Source organism: Pteropus alecto, unplaced genomic scaffold (assembly GCF_000325575.1).
Source record: "Pteropus alecto unplaced genomic scaffold, ASM32557v1 scaffold164, whole genome shotgun sequence".
Taxonomy (NCBI): Eukaryota; Metazoa; Chordata; class Mammalia; order Chiroptera; family Pteropodidae; genus Pteropus; species Pteropus alecto.
The window spans coordinates 7379971-7397326 of NW_006439568.1; the positions used below are offsets into that span (position 1 = coordinate 7379971).

A 17356-nucleotide genomic window follows, 5' to 3' on the forward strand; every position below is an offset into this window, starting at 1 on the left:
TAACTTGTAATTATATATATTTTTTTCAGTAAACTACTTGTGAGCACAAAGTAATGGTAGAGTCAAACATGGATAAGATCGTGTTTATTTAGTGATGTCTGACAAGTAGAGAAAGTAAAAAGATTTTTTAAAAATGTATAATTTACATTTATATAAATACTTTAAGGGAGAAAGGTTGAACACATATGGTGACATTAGAAGAATGTATGCATTTACATTTGCACCCTACCTCATAGCCTGACAAATTAGATGCACATATGTATACACACATATCTCGTTTGTGAATGTGCATAATTAGGGCCCAAGGATTAGTTATGAGCAGGTCTATAATAAATTGTAAACCCCCATAAAACCTGTGTCAGTATGCCATCACACTATGTTGGTTTTCTCCTTCTTTTTCAAAATTTCACTACAAGCAAATCTGAAAGTCATCAAGGGTTGTAATCAGGTGCTTTGGGCCACGGTTCACTCATCAGTGAGATGAGAGGATCTTTGCTGACATGCTCTGCTTCTTCTGAATTTAAAAAAAAAACAACAACAAAAAAAACTAGCGAGCCTCAGCAGCCTCCAGCACATACAAACGTGTGAGGGCTGGTGGGGGCTGCTCATCATCATCTCTGTATTAGGGGGAGTTTTCTGTTTGGCTTCTTTCTATTAGAAAGGAGTCAGTTTGTCTGAAATGGAGCAAGTTTGTGACACCAGCCCACTTAATTAACAAACCTTTCATGACTGTAGATACAACTTGTTTCCTAGGGTACAATTAAACAAAGAACTAACAGTCTCTAGGTTTCAAGTTGAAGAGCTATGTTTCCACAGACCTTGGACTTGGAAGATCAGAGCTTGAGCTACTCAAAAAAAGCTCAACAGAAACCCCAGAAGTCAAACCTCAATATATGGTGAACTATTTGTATGATGATATGGTCAGTATGATTCTGGACTTCACTGTGTCATTCATTACAGTGACATTTTCTTGAAATGGTACTAGCACATAACAAAATAAGATGAGTGTAATGTGATAATCTACACAGCGAAACCTATATTTGATTTCTTAAATTTATAGAAATTTTCATTTATAGTAAACACTATAGAATAGTAAGTCATCCCTAAGCACTATCCTGAGCTTACCTTGATTCCAAGTTTACAGTTAATCATATCTTTCATTAAAAACAAACAAACAAACAAACAGATATAACCGACCTCATATGACCACAGAAAATACATAGGACTCAGGGGTGAAATAATAATTCTCGTAGTTTCTCATATATTCTTTCGATGGTAGGCCATGCAGTAGCTACAGTTTGCCTCTGTAGGTATGCTTCTCTGCGGACCCATGTTACATGTTCCCTCTGCCAGTGTTTGGCTTTAACTCTTGGAGGAAGGCCTCGTTGTTATGAGGACAGTTGTTGTGACAGGTGCAGGTCCCGATGACCATCACTGGTTTCTTGATGACCTGCCCTGGGGAGCACTGGAACTCCACCTGGATGGTTTTGGTGTTGTGTGGGGTGCAGCATCGGCCATCGCTGCAGACCCCGCAGTACCTGGGCTTGTAGGCATGCAGGCTCGTGCAGTTCTTGAACTGCAGGTGGATGGCTTTGAGTGACTTCGTGGTGCGGAGACACTTTTTTCCTTTCTAAGAAAGAAGAAAGAGGGATGAGGTACGAGATGGCTACCATTCCTCCAAGGGACCATTTTAGGGGTGTGGAATAACTTGCTAGTGGCCTACCCAATATCCATTGCTCTTTCTTCTTTGCTAACAGAACGTCAGTTTTGTTTGGGCAATGGGGTCAGCTAAAGGCATTTGCTTCCCCAGAATATCTGGGAGGTTGGGATGGCCTTTTGACAAAGTTCTGGCTAGCGATACATTATCCAAAGGATTCTAGATAATCCTTTGCCCTTCTTTATTGTTTTCTGCCTTCATTTTCCTTCTTGCCTGGAATGTGAAGACCTTGCCTAATCATGCACAACCATCTTTTGATCTCGCAGCGAAAAATACGAGGGTGAAAGTCTATCTACGATAAAGAAACCGATATCTTCAAGCCACTGCAGCAGGATTTGGTGTTGTTTTTAGCCAAACGCATTCTTAGGTGTTATAAAGAGAAGGGAAATAAATGACATCATTGCAATCTTACTAATATTTCAAATATTTTTCAAACATTAACTCGCTTAACCTTACCAACAATGTTCACTCATACAAGGAACAACTATTAACATAAAGAACAATTGCTCAAGTTTTATAGATAAATAAACGGAGTCTCAAAGGGCTAAAGTGATCAGAAAACCTCTATTAATTGAACTTGTCTGATGCAATGCCCATTCCATGCCATTTCCGTGACACGGAAAAGCTTTATTTTAAGAAGTTACTGTGTCCTCGATGGTATGTAAGGGCTTCTTGTTTCTTCTTTTTTCATATTTATTGTTTAATGTATATTCTTGCCAAAACCCACACAAAAAAGTATAAGATCAGCAGCATCCCTCTGTTTGTGTGTGTGAGTATGTGAGTATATGTGTGAGAGAGAGAGAGAGACAGACAGACAGACAGACAGACAGACAGAGAGACAGAGAGACAGAGAGTGCGTGCTACTTGGATAAACCCCTGCCATTCCAGCCATCCCAAGTGAGGCGTGAGACTTGTGAGCAAAGAAGCTCTTTCTAAACTAGTGAAAGAAACATAAAGTTAGGATGGACCTCAAAAAGTCACATAGCCTGGCAGCCATGTAACGAATGCAACCACTAGAAGCTCTTTTATTTTAGCAATAAATAGAATTTTTGAGTAATGATGTCTGATGTTAAAAGAGTAATCTATACTTAGTACTTTGCCAGTTCATTCTCTATACCTCCTGACACCTTTTGAGGTACGTACTGTCTGTCAATGACCCCATTATATGGGAGAAGGAACTGGGGCTTAGAGTTTAAGAAAGTTGCCCCAAATTCCACAGCTAGTTCATGTGGGAAGCTGAGATTCAAAGCCAGGCTGGCCGCCTCCTTACGCATTTGATTATATTGCCTCAGTGTAGAGATATGTAAATCTTTCATTGCAAGAGACGGTTTGATGTTGGCCTTGGTTTGTACAAGAGTCCATATAATAGTTCAATTTGGGCATTGCATTTATCTAGGGTTCTGGTAACAAGGCCTGTGATGTCATCAGGAACAAATCCAAGCTTCTGATCCACATGTCTTACACTCAGCGTTAACACACTGAGTTGATATAATACCAGCAAAAAAGGAAAGAAATGTGCTATTTTGTTTGGCATATATCGCCTTATCCTGGCAAATGTACTAGTCCTACTTGGCTTTTTAAAATGCTGAAAATAATTCCCAGACACTCATTCATTTCTTCATCGACAATTTTTTTATCGAGCACACACTTTATCCCAGGTAGGATGTTGGGGACTGAGGGTGAGTAAGGCAAATGTAATCCCTCCTCTGTTGCTTGGTACAGATTGAACCTAAGGGGAAAAGGAGATTAAGGTCAGAAATGACCTCTCGCAAATCAACTACGCTTGAGAAGTGAGTAGCCAGTTTTTGTTTGTTTGTTTGTTTGTTCTTTCCGGAAATGGAGTGAGATTTGCCATACCCTTCTCAGTTGGGGACGCTTTGATAATTGTCTGACTTCTCTTTACCTGTGGACCTGCTGTGAGTTGATTGGGATATTGTAATACATTGAAGAGAGAGAGAGAAAAATAAAGGAAGGTAAATTCACTCATTTCAGGAACCTATGGTTAACTCTCAGCTAGAACTGACCTCTAGTCAACTAGCATCACAGTGACTTCCTAAAGCCCAGGCCCCAGTGAGGCCAGGCCACATCCTCTGTGATGGAGGCTTCTTCCAGGCTCCTACCTTTTCTGCTGGTTGCTTGTGCTCTTGTTCACAGGGCCGCACCATGCAGAGGCGAGTCTGCTTCACCATTTCGCACTGTGGATTCCTGTTGGTGACTCTGGTAGACAAGCCCATGCCACAGCTCTTGGAACACGCGCTCCACTCCGTGGTCTGTTCAATGCAGTTGCTACTTGAGTCAGAGACTGAAACTCCTAGGGTGGCTTCTGTCCTGTAAGCTATGAGATATATAAATAAAGACAGCTATGTTGAGTAAAACATGGGGATCACCAAATGGTCTTTCCTGTCATCGTTAGAAAGAGGGTCTCAGCCAAGTGTTCTCGGGGATGGAGCTGGATCTCTGTATTTATAAATCTCCAGCAAGATGCACAATGCCTGGCACATTGTAGGTTTTCAAGAAATCTCTGTGGAATGACTGTCTGGCTTGTCCTTAAGCTTAGGAGAACCTGTCTTTAAGAAGCTTAGTAATTTTAAGAATGTAGAACAGCATAGCATCAACGACCATTGCATAAATGATGATGTTTTCAATATGTGATTTCATACAGAAGAAGGATCATGATAAAATTCTGATTGGATGAGTAAGTAGGACCAACCAAGTCAAAATAGTGATGAAAGCGATACCATGCCTCAGAAAGGTGGAACTGGTTGATTGGGTTATGGGATATAGGCACCTGGACTTTGATCACAAAAAGTTCCGTCTCGACACTTAGTATCATGGTTTGGGGCACATCTCCTCTGCTACGTGGCAGTTTTCCGAGCTGTAAGGCATGGCTAATAATTTTTGACCTCAGAAAATCTGTAAAGCTCTGAATAGTGCCAGTGTATATAATCTGGCTGATTAACAGCTTCTAAAATATTCTCTGCTAGTTCTTGAGTTTTTCCCCCCCCAAAAATGATTTCCTTTATAAGGTGACACAAAAAGAAAAGCAAAACACAGATCCTCAAGTGTCACTTGACCCTTCCTACAGCATCTAGAAAGATGACATTTCTTAGTGACACCTGTCAGTGATGAGTAGTAGCATTCTTTAGGGAGGCTGGTCTTGAGACCATACAGATGGTGTACAGAATCCATAAAGAAAGTGATTTTTTTTAAACTTTTATCTTTATAATGTTAATAAGGGTCAAGTGGGATGCACTAAAATATAAATAGTATTCGGGCAATAAGACAGTCAGTCCCATTGCTGAAAAGAACTGCTGAACTTTTGAGAAACTGTGCAGGTACTTCGGTCCCTTGGCTAGGACGCAGACCTGTGATGGGTCTGATCTCAGTGGGCAATCTGGAATCCATGGTCAGATGACCGGAAGCTGAGGCCAGTTTCTCATTGCAAATCCAAAAGAGCACACACACTTCCTGCCTGCCTGTATCTTGTGCTGTAATCGCTTTCATGTATCCTGGGTTCCTCACCTGGCAGGGCGTGCAGGTCCCCTAACGCCTCTGTCTCATTTGAGTCACAGATCCACTTTTCACAGCACTCTCCAGGCACTTCAACTTTTCGTGGAGCGGGGCAGTCAGGCTGTGGCAGCAGTAGGTCTTCATCACAGCGGGGCACACAGCCAATCTGCCCATCTTGGCAGGTGCACTGGTATTTGCAGCTCGGTTGGAAGGTCTCTCCGCTTTGATAAATGACCCCATCGAACACACAGTTATCTCCTTCTATCGCTAGAATATTGGGGAAGAAAGGCAGAGAGGGAAAGGGAGAGAAAAAAACAAGAACATAATGCTTTGGATAAGCTGCATGAGATTTGTAGCACACGTTCCAAACCCTAAGTCATTCTTTGTCTAGTCGAGACAACCTGGTTTTTTAATCCATCTCCAGCAGAAAGATGTCCTCGCCGAGGCCTCCCAGAGTAGGAAGCAGCCTCCAAGACCATCCAGTCCTGCCAACTCACTCACGGATGAGGAAAGAGGAGAGCGACTGAGAAGCGACACTCCCCAAGTCCCACACCTGTTGTTCCCAACGATAAAGTCAATTTTGCAAGGACCTCCTTAGAATCTCCTACTCCAGCAGCTTAGAATGAAAAGGAAAAAAAAATGCATTCTACAAATAGGTTAACTGGTCAGATTAGGAAGAGCATTAGGATTCCTTGGTATTCCAACACACACACACACACACACACACACACACTCCACCCCACCCCACCCCCCCATCTCACTCAGCTTTATTCCTGAGTGATAACAAATGGTCTGTGAGTTAGACCTAATTACATGGTAGGCAAAAGCCTACGTTTTATCAGTGGCCAACTGATTTATAGTATTAATGTAAAGAAAAGCATCTGTTGATATGAATTTGTCTTATTTTAGCAGACAAATAATGAATTTGGTAATATTTATGTAAATGAAAGTTTTACCAAACCCAAGGGAAAAAGAATGAAGCTTCTGGTTGACCATGAAATACTTCAAGCGTTCCTTGTGTGTAGCCTCCTTTCTTTCATGGATAGACTTTCCTCCATACGGGCGCCAGGGACACCTGATCCCACCGTTTCATGTTTGTTTTCAGGATCAGTTCAGTGATATGAGAATCAGCATAAACCAGACGCCTGGGAACGGTCTTGACTTTGGGTTTACAGTAAAATGGGATATTTCCGGGATCTTCGTAGCATCAGTCGAAGCAGGTAAATCATAGATTTCGCTCTAGTGAAATTTCTTTTTCATTAACCTGTGCTGTTCAAATACCCTTCTCCCAACCCAGAAAATATTTCATTCGATATAGGAGAAAACATGTATGAATATGTAGCAATAAAGTGAGGAGACACATCCTCTTCCCTGAGACTAATAGTTAGAGTTACAAACCACATGTTTGTTCTCCTTGCCTAACTAATTTTAGTTTTGAAGTCTTAATTTTGTGCCTTTTACAGAAACACACACACCCATCATCATCACTAGCTTTGAGAAGAAAGTAAAAGGCTATTCCAAATCTCTAATCCAGGGAGGCAGGGACGGCCTCCAACTAAATGGTAGACCACGTGGGAAATTGATGCCCAATTAATTAAGTTTCACCAGCCTGGACTGGCTGGTTGCCTGCATTTTATTTTATTCACAGCCCAGACAGGGGTTACATAGTTGTCCCAGGAGACCAGGGGCGGCTTTGGCTCAAATAGGACAATTACAGGTGTAAAAACAAACCTGCTGGGCTGCAGTTGGGAGAACTGTGAGCCAGTGAGTGAGCCTAAGCTTCCATCCACTCCAAGGGTCCCCCTGGAAATGTCCAAAGGAAATGACTTCACTGGCCCTTAACTCTGCTCTGCTCCGCATCTATCTAGATTCTTCTCTAGGGAGGCAAGTGATGAATGCTTCTCACCTCCGCAGGAAGGTTTCCTCTCTGGCTTCGGGCGCTCCCCCAAGCCCCAAGCACCCCGCCCTAGACCGTGCCAGGCGCACAGGAAGCGCTCCAGGAACATCACCTACGGCATCCTCATTACTGTAATCTGCGCATCCCCTTTTGGGAAGGGGGAGGAAGAGCTGAGAGACAGGAGGTGGCAGCTGCCGCTAGCCGCGGGAGAAGCAAGCAGTCAAGAGGCCGAGGGGCCGCATTACCCATGCAGATGCCACTTCGGGCGCTGGGGTCCGCTCTGCGGTCGCAGAAAAGGCCACGGCCCTCCTCGCAGGGCTCCGTCTCGGAGCAGCTGTCGCCGCGCTGGCGGGCGCACACCAGACAGCGCGAGCGGTCATCCAGCACCGCTCTCACTCCGGGGGCGCAGGTCGGCGGCGTCTCCGGGCACTGCGCCGGGCACGGGGTGGGACAGGGCTCAGTCGCAGAGACCTGGGGGCGGGCGAAATGAGAAGGAAAAAGAAACCCCTCAGTAGGGACAATCGAAGGCGGAGTGACCCCGGGATCCAGCAGGGGTCGCCCAGGAAGGCAAAGCAACCAGGGGCACTATAGGGGTGCGCCACTTACCTGTCCCAGGAGTCGGAGGAGCAGGACAGCCAGGCAAAGGCACCGCTTGGGCAAACAGAGACTCATCCCCTGCACACTCTGCATGCTCAGGCTTTTCCCTCCCGCTTTCACAGAACGAGACTGTCTTAGCCGTGGATTGGCTCCGCTTGCCTCCCTCCAGGTCTGGCGGTCGCCTCCTCTTCCCAGCGCCACCAGCGCAGGTTTTATAGCTCGCTCCAGGGACGCGCACAAGCCGGTTGGCTGCAGTGCAGGGAGGAGGGGGGATCGGCTGGGTGGGGAATGGAATGAACCCCGGGGTTGCCATGGTAATTGGCCGTGGGTGCTGCTCTCCTTAGGGCGCGGCCCCGGGGCCTGCGAGTGCCTGTGTGTGGCGACTGGCTTGTCCCAGAGCTCCGGGAGGGGCTGGGTGGAGTCCCCAGGCCAGGACCCAGGGCTCGCTGGAGCGTGTGGGAAGAAAACGCCCGTTTCCTCCTGGAAGCTGCTTTGCCTTCCCCCAGGACTAAGACGCGGCCACTCCCCACCACACATCTCCGCCCTGGCGGTCCCCAGCGGGGCCGCAGACGCGGGGCTCTCCTGAAGTTTGGGGCCATCTGTGGGGGGTTGGCGAGAGGCCCAGGGGTTTAGTCATAAGGGAAGCACATGCAAGTTTGTCACCGTTGAGGGCACTCTTTGAATGTGTTGAGAGAGGGGAGGGAGGGAGGGAGGAAAGAAAGAAAGAAGAAAGAGAAAGTGGGGGCGGGGGCGGATTAACCCAGAAAATAAAAGAATTGAAAGTTAGGATGGGGGATGCTGCTGGCCCAATGAAAAAGTTCTTTTGACTCTCATCATCCCAAGCCCCACGGATTCTTAAACTCCCAATTCTGCAGGTTTTGTGCAAACGCAAGTAAAACATAGTAAAATAAAACTATTAGAGCCAGAGGTAATAAAAACTTTCTTTCTGGTAGATAAAAAGCTTGAAACACCTGCTGTATTGTGGCTGATGTAAAGCAGCACATCTCAAAATATAAGACGTTTCGAGGGTTTATGAAGTAGGTTCCGCTCAGCCACTGTCAAAACCTCAGTGAATCAGGGAAGGGAATGAGAAAGGTATTTGTTTTATTTAGCAGACCAAACCCTCTTCCACCTGGCATCAACTTTCAAAAAATGGCTATGTCATCTCTCATGAGAAGGAGAGCAGTTTTACTGCTCTGAAGGTGACGTGACTTGTTGGATTTAAAAAAAAAATTCTTCTCCCCTGTACTTCAACTTTGTTGCTACCTCTGGGGTAACTATGCCAGCTCCTTTGGTGATACCCACGTTGAAAAGGCACTTTATAAGAAAAATTATACAGGCTTGTGATGTAACGCTAGACCTTAAAAAGAAACAAATTGCCTCTACATCATACCTCTCCAGTATGAAGTTAAATCAAAAGCAGCTTGTGTAAGGGGCCAGGCCTGCCCCTGCAATGCCTGCCCCCTTGACGATGAAGTCACCTCGAGCCCCTTCAGGATAGTTCTCTGAGCGGCTTGGAACTGCTATTACATGCTTCCAGGTCTCCAGAAATTCTGCTTTCTTTGAGGTAAGCCAGACTGATCATGCTCAAAGCTTGACAAGAGAGCCAGCGGTTAATTTGTGCCATGTCCAGGACACTTGTATATTCTTCAAGTTGGTGGGCTTCATGGGTCATCTGGCCTAGTGATGCTTTTACCTGGCTGCCCATGAGAATCAACCACAGTACGTTTTTTTAAAAATGTAGATCCCTGGGCCCCGCCCTTGATCCAATCAGTTGGATTCTCTGGTGAGGGCTCTTGACAGCATTTTAATGTACTTTGAAATGGGAGCCAGCTTTGGGAAACCTAGATCTGGAACAAGTAGATACACAGCTAATGGGGAGGAAAGAATATCGGCCAAGTTTTTAAAGTATGAATAGACAGAATAAGGAGAAATGGGTAGCCCTGAGGTTGGGCTGACTCTGCCAGGAAAGGGGAAATGTTACTTCAAGATAAGGATAAAAATGTCCGAAGTCACTGTTAATGTGAGCTTCTTGATTGCCAGTGGAGAAACCAAACCAGAACTAGTGTCAGCAAGAAGACTTTCCTGGGAAGACGCTGAGGTGTTTCACATAATAACAGAATGGAAATGGTGCTGCTAGGCCTCAGGGGCAAGTAGGACCAGGGGTTTGGTGGTGTCAGGACTCCATTTTTCTATCTATCTTCAGTGCTTCTCTGTGGATTAGCTTTCGTGTGTCCCATCACAGACCAGCTTCTTCTAGATAAAGGAAGTATCATCCTTAAATTCTCCACAACCTCTTCGAGTACAGCCTTATCACCACAGAAGGAATGCCCCTCTCCCTTAGGCTCAATTTCGAAAATTCCAGGAAAGGAGTCTCAAGACAAGTGAGAAGACAAGACAAGTTCAGAGATTGGCTACACCGCATAGTTGGGGTGGGGAGGAAGTATAGTTCCCCAGTAAAGAAGGAATTATTCTTTAAAAAGGGAGCAACTTGATGGGGCAAAACAATACTTATATACACTTCCGTCTGCTGTAAATGCTCTTGGGTAACGATTTCCATGATAAAACAATTGGAAATTGAAAGTGAAGCCACCTAATGGTAGCTCTGTTAGTGGGTCATGCTTTGATACCTCCAGGATATCTTCTCTTGCTGGGATAGATTTTGTTCTCTCTGGAGGCCTGGCGTCCATTGCTTTTGTCTTAAATCTCTTGACTCATTGAATAATGATGTGTCTGGTTCTGTGTCTGTCTCCGTCTCTGGCTGGAAGCGCTGAAGGACAGGGAGCATGTCACACTCTCCGTGACACCCCCAGCACCTACTTCAGGGATGGACAGATGGACAGTTGTTCTTGGACCTTCTGAGGTACTGCAAACTTCACGTTAAGTTTCGTCACTTGTCACTGCTCTGCATAAGAGGAGGTAAGAAAGAATTGGAAGCTGTTTGTTTCTCAGCAGCAATAGAGGCTAAATTGGTCCTATCAGCCAGCACCCAGCTGCCTCTGACATGCACCTTCTCTCTGTCTTTCCTGGTACAAAGAGTCTAAAGAGAGCATACAGGCTGGTGATCTTCTCCTGTTTGGAATAAACTGTGTGTCAGTTGAGGTCTCTGGGAGTCAGGGGACACCCTCTCAGAGACTACTCACGAATGACTGGGCTAGGTTGCCACCCAAGATGGCAGCTCCCCTGGGTTGTGAAATGCAAGTACTTTGATCGGTTCACCTTTTCCTTTTCATTTCTTCCTCCCCCCGGATGTGGTACCAGAGACTCATTTCTGCCTCTGTGTCTCAGATAGGCTGTTAATCGACTTATATTCTTACACTTCTCAGTCAATACTCCTACCCAGAACACATTTAGAGAAATTCCTACATTTTATAAAAGTCAGCTTTCATGTAGGTTTCCAAGTGTTTTATCTTTTTCATTATAGAAAAGATTTTAAAAATATATCGGCGCTTACTTCTGTAGCAAGCAAGAGAAATATAAAGCACAGAGACTCGCATTAAAAATGAAACAAATAAAAAGCAGGGACTACGATGTTATCACCTGTAAGACAATTCCATCCCTCTCCTCCCCTCCATGATTACGTTCTCTGTAAACTCAGAGACATTCACTGCGTCTTTGGTTATTGTTCAGCCGAGGCACATGTACTTAGCTCTCATAATGTGTCTCATAAATCAGTCTCACAGTTCCGTAATAGTTTTGTTACCCTTTTCTGAATTTCCTTCATACGTCCCTTTTCTGGGGCCCCAGGGAATTGGTCGAAGACAAGGTAATTCCCATTATATGGTAGGCAGGCCAACCTTACGTGGTATCCAGTTACACGGCTAATTTCAATTACACTTTTTTGTTTTTCTGACAGATCCTTTGACTTGCTTTTTCAGAAACTGTGAAGGGCAGAGAAGAAACAGTAACAAGAGCTAAAACTTTAAATATATAATGTTTAGTGTTATCCACTTTGGAAACATCTTCCTATTGCCCACCTTTTAAAAATTTATTTTTGGTACTTTTTTAAAGAAAACAAAAATCTAGGAGATGAAATAAAAAGGGAATTTGAGCTAGAAATTAGCTAAAGATGTAAGAAATAGGTTAATTTCTCCTTTGCTAAATGACTTTCTTATAGGGAAATGGGCTCTTTGGAAGTCAAATAACTTTTTTTTTTTAAAGTTTTTTGAATTAGAATAGCATCTATGAAGCTTATATACATTCCACATTCCCAGCCACCAGGTAACAGCACTAACTATTCCAACATCCAGCTGAAGAATGACTTTCTTTTAGGGAAATGGGCTCTTTGGAAGTCAAATAACTTTTTTTTTTAAAGTTTTTTGAATTAGAATAGCATCTATGAAGCTTATATACATTCCACATTCCCAGCCACCAGGTAACAGCACTATCTATTCCAACATCCAGCTGAAGAAAGTGGCCCTGAGGAATTCTTCTTATGTGAATTCTCAATGGCTGGTAACAGCTGAGTGCAGTAGAACCAGTCTAGCTTCACCGACCAGAATCCTTTAGAGCAGGAACTGGTGTCAGAGAGAAAGGTACATGCATATGGACTGGACATCGGACTAGCCAATAGCTTCTCAGGAGTGCTCCATATTGGATGATGGTGGACCCAACTCATGAGTGCTGGTGGCTGTATGTGCTAGTGTAACAGAGACAAGGGAAGTGATGTCACTTAAATACAGACAGGGTCCCGAATAACTTCAAATGATTGTTCCTGGAGAAAGAAAAACTTGGGATTCTTTTTGAGCATCTCTATTTCCAAATGAGACACCTCAGAGCCTAAGAAAGCTTATCCAGCCTTTCCCACCTTATTTCTGAATTCTCAACAACAAATAACTTAGACTTTTAGGAGAGGCATAACCACAGAACTGCATTGCATTTGACAATGTAAATATTCGTAATGGCCAAGTCATTTATTGATAACTATTTTGCACTTCATGGCATGAATCAAAGAAAAATAAGATGTTTTCTGTCCTCAAGGATTTTATAGCCTAGTAGGAAAATGAAGTACAAAATAACCATTGCATAAGGCAGAATGGGATAATTCCTATAAATAAACATAGGCAAGGTAACACAGGTGCATAAGAGAGGGTGCCATGAATTTCTTTGCTGGGGAGGGAGTGTTGGGAGAACTATAATTCCATGTTCATTGTTTGTCTTTGCACGAAACCATGTTGCCTTAAGGCTAAACAACATTGAGTTGGATTAAGCACGTATAGGATTTTGAAACCTGGAGAGGTGGGCTGAATAGAGACAGTGGAACAAGGTCATATGGGTGGGAAAATTCAAGACTTATTCAAGAAACAGAGTGGTTTAATTTATCTGGAACAAAGTAAGGGAATGGGAAATGAGGTTGGAAAAGGGGGCTGTAACTACCAACTCTCGGAAGATTCTAAACGCCAAACTGTAACATTTTGCTTCTAATTATCTCTCTATTATCTATCTATCCATCATCTGTCTGTCTGTCTGTCTGTCTATCTATCTATCTATCTATCTATCTATCTATCTATCTATCTATCATCTATCATCTATCTGTTTCTCTATCTAATGTATCTATCTATCCATCTGTCTCTATCTACCTACCTATCTACCTATCAGCAAGGAATTGCATGATCAGGGTTATATTTGGAACATTATTCTTCAAGAATTTATGCTTGATTTGATACCAGATAACTAAGTAGCTTGTAATAGCATTAAAAAAAATAAATTTATTTATTTAAATTAGTTTCAAGTATATAGTACATTGGTTAGACATCTATATTGTTCATAAAATGATTCCCCCAATTTCTCCCTCCCTTCTCTGACCTTCCGCTTAACCATCATATTAATGCTAACTGCATTCCCTGTGCCGTGCTCCCCATCCTTGTGGAGGCTAGATAGCTTTTGTGGTGAAACACCTCTGCCAACAGACTGCCTGCGTTCAAATCCTTAGATCTTAGAATATTTACCTGACCAGTCACTACCTCAGTTTCTTTCTCTTTCTGTAAGATAGGAATAATAATATGTCCTTCCTTTCTAGGATGGTTGTTAGGATAAATAAGATGATGATGCATGGCTTTCCCTGCATCCCTTCTCAATGAGGTTCTGAGAGACTTAAGCCCTACCCACCCTGAGGCATTCATTTCAATGAATTAACTTTTCTTTTCTGTATCTCAAATGGCACTAGCATGTAACATACGCCATGAGGAGCCACGGGGCACCTCAGAAAGAAGTTAGAAGAGGTTTATTATAAGATTTGGGCTCGGGTTAGGTGATCTTGAAACTATATAAGGAAGGAGGGTTCTGTTCTGGATTGGGTGCCGACAGAAAGCAGACGCAATCCTATCCATGGGCATCTTAATAATCTTTACTGTAGAGATGGGATGAAAAAAAGCACAGATAAAATCGTTTTCAGAGAATAAATGATAGTTGCTCATGTAAAGTAAGCCAGGAGGGAGCTTGGTCATTTTTGTGGTTACACAGTATTTTATTTTTATTTCTGTCACGCATAGTTATAAAGTGGTCTTGTCATGGATAGTCCTCATCGGATGCTGATATTCTGTGAAATTCACAGCAGAAGAAACTCACGACCTCGCTGGTGGGAACAGGTATCAGTAGTCAGGCTTTTTTTCCCCCTTTACGGTATCCTTTAAATAATTGTGATTCTTTCTTTTAGATTAGAATTAGAATTATAAAAGCAAAGTTCTGTGTAATTTATGGGCGTGGATACAAATTTCCAATTTGCTTTTCAGAAGTGTATATGAATTTACTCTTTCGCTAGCAGTATATGATAGTAGGATAAAGGTTGGGCAATTTGCAGAAAGCCCAAACCTTCAATAGTTGGGGTGATTTGTTAAAGGGTGACCCAAACCCTCTAGGCTTCTAATGATTATACCTACCTGGTTCCCTTTCGTGAGGTTTTACTGCTGAATGGTCATATGAGGAGGGGTCATTCATATTTTTCTCTTCCCGCTTTCCTTCCCTTCTTTCCCCAGTAGCAGACCTCTCCCCTTCTTATTGATTAGGATCAATAGCTTCAGCAACACTGGGACCCACTTTTTTTCTTGTTACCCAGACCTGGCTATGTTATCCTCTTCAGGTCACTAACCATGGACTGGTATAGTTCCTTCCTTCAAGTCATCTTTCCCCCAGGTTAAATGGATCACAAGATGTGACTAATCAAATTTCTCTTTTCCATTGTCTTTTAGGACTCTCCAATGTGGAGCTAAACTTTCAGAAGAATTCCCTTCTTGCTGGTGCTGGCCTGTATGTACCAGGCCAACTGCAGACCAACTAGAACAGTGGCTCTCAAATGTTTTTGATCATGATGTTCAGTAAGAAATATCAAAATTTTACATCATGAACAAGTTTATGTTTAAATGCATGTTTACATATACACATACCAGCGCCCCCATGTATATAAATAGATATCAGACACACATATAACTGTATAACTGGAACCAAAGTTTCACAAAACAAACGTCTTTATTATATGTCTTGTGTTTAGATATTTGCTGTTACTTTCTGTTTCATTTTAAAAAGGTTTGTCACGACTCCCTAAATTAATGTTTTAATTTAGTGATAGACAAGTGTCTCCTTGGATAAGAGTCAGTGAATGCTAGCACATGGTCCGTTCATTCCTGCATTCCTGTGTTCTCCGTCTTAGAATTTCTTCCTTTTTTGTTTTGTATGAAGAAGTTTGAACTAGTTTGGTGCAGCCCAGCCCTGACTCCAGGTATTCATTACTCTCTCCCAGCTGCCTAAGCTATAATATTGAGTACAGAATCTCTGGTAAATTCAACCATAACCATTAATTCAGCCTGATGTAAAATGATGCTTTCTTCCTCCTTAATTCGATACCATCAGCATTCGTTCTCATAAATACGATCCCATAGTTTTGCCCAAAGCTTGGCAATTATTTTACTAATTGTAAATTTATGCCTCTTTCTTCTGGATTTGACTTCTCACCCCAAATATGGTGGGATCTGACTCAGAAGAATGGGGGTTGGGGCAGGAAGAGAATTAGACACTCTGGCAAGGTTAGCATCTGAGATGAAAGAGGAAGCATACCTTTAAGAAGGAGAGAAAATACCATTTTTAGACAAGGAAGAGACGTTCCTTCAGTTGCTGAGGTATTCTCAGAGACTCTAAGCTCCTAGGTCTTCCTATCTCTAATCCCATTTATGAGCATCCAGCCCTTTCCGTATGTCCAGGATACTCTTAAGGCTCCGATATTTCTTCACTGAAAAAAAAAAAGAGGTTTTGTCTTGATTATCAGTCTTGCAGCTAATAGAGGTGAGATTTTTTTAGCTCTGTTAAGAGGTTGCCCCCTTCATCCTCTGCTAACCCTTCAATACTACACAGAGTAGGGATGTTCCGCCCAGTTACATAGGAAGGTTTAATATTGAAATAGACGAATACTTCTTATCTTTATATGTTGAATAATTTTTTAGTTTGTCATTTACCTTTGAATTTAATTTTGGCAATTGTTGATGTATAGGATATTTTAAAAATGTCAACAAATTCATAACCATTCCTTTTGTGTGTTTTATTTTCATCCGGGCTGTTATTTAGATATTTTTTTGGAGAATGTAAATTTCTCAATGGAAAATGTTATGACTTTTTGAATTTAATTATGAAGTAAATTATACTTAGTCTAAAAATGTCAAGTGCTATATAATTGTAAGGAAAAATAGTCTTCTGCCCTACTCATCCTCAGCATTATTTTTTATTCTTTATATTCAAACATTTAAAAATCTTATTTGCCAATATACCTTTCAATGCTATACCCCTATATCTAGTTTATACCTTTATTTTTTGCTTTTTCAATTTTGCATTTTATCCATTGACTTTCTTCTTTGAAAGATGAGACATTAGCTTTTTAAAATCATAATCACACATATTCCTACGCTTCCTTCTCACCCACAGACTTTCTCTTTCCCAATTTTCTACATTTCCATCAGAATTTCTGTTCAAGTAAATACTATTTACACTATTTTACTATGTTAATATGAGTTACAATTGACAATGTACTACAATTACATGTCTTTTCTGATAAAACATAGTTTTTCCTGGAGTTACTAATTGCTTCATCTTTTAAAATTTGTTTCTTTTTCTTTGTGCTCATTGGCACTTAAGCTTCAAATTTTATGATCAAATTATAAAATTCCTCAAAACACATCCAAGAACTTCAGATAAACTACCGATTTCCTTTTTTTTCCTCTTGATTACATCTTACCTGGAGCACAGCAAACTGTTATTACAAATTGGAATGATACTTTCCAAATCTGCTTATTAGTTTTGCTGAGACCTCCCTACACCCAGACTTTTCTTTATGATATTGTTATACTGGATCTTCTATTTTGTAAATCCCAGGTATTACTTTTTCTTAGTTCTCTTCCTTGCTAAAGCTCTGTATAGTGTCGCTTTTCCCAGAATATCTCTTACAGAACATTTCTTATAAAGAATGCATGCAAAGTAAACTTTATGTGCCTATGAATCTTAAAAGTCATTATTTTACTTTTATTCTTGATTGGTAATTTGCTGGGCATAAGACGCTATGTCTGCATTTTAAAGATATTTCTCTGTTGTCTTCCAGGTTCTAGTGTTGCTCTTGTGAAATTCAGTGACATTTTGATTGCCAGTCTTCTGTATGT

The 17356-nt window shown here is 42.0% G+C and overlaps 1 protein-coding gene across 2 annotated transcripts; it reads right to left on the reverse strand.

Annotated features, from left to right (window-relative positions):
* Positions 1-67: 67 nt before the first annotated feature.
* NOV (nephroblastoma overexpressed) lies at positions 68-8197 on the reverse strand. Of its 2 annotated transcripts, none has more exons than XM_006916594.3 (5): positions 7731-7996; positions 7370-7595; positions 5240-5494; positions 3838-4052; positions 68-1630 (listed from the first exon to the last, which is right to left on the reverse strand). In XM_006916594.3, exons 1-5 carry the CDS (start codon positions 7812-7814, stop codon positions 1334-1336), a joined length of 1077 nt encoding a protein of 358 aa, XP_006916656.1. In that variant the 5' UTR covers positions 7815-7996; the 3' UTR covers positions 68-1333. The 2 variants fall into 2 exon arrangements, with proteins under 2 accessions (XP_006916656.1, XP_024905926.1); XM_025050158.1 differs by lacking the exon at positions 68-1630 and adding an exon at positions 3238-3446 and having other exon boundaries at positions 7731-8197.
* Positions 8198-17356: the final 9159 nt, after the last annotated feature.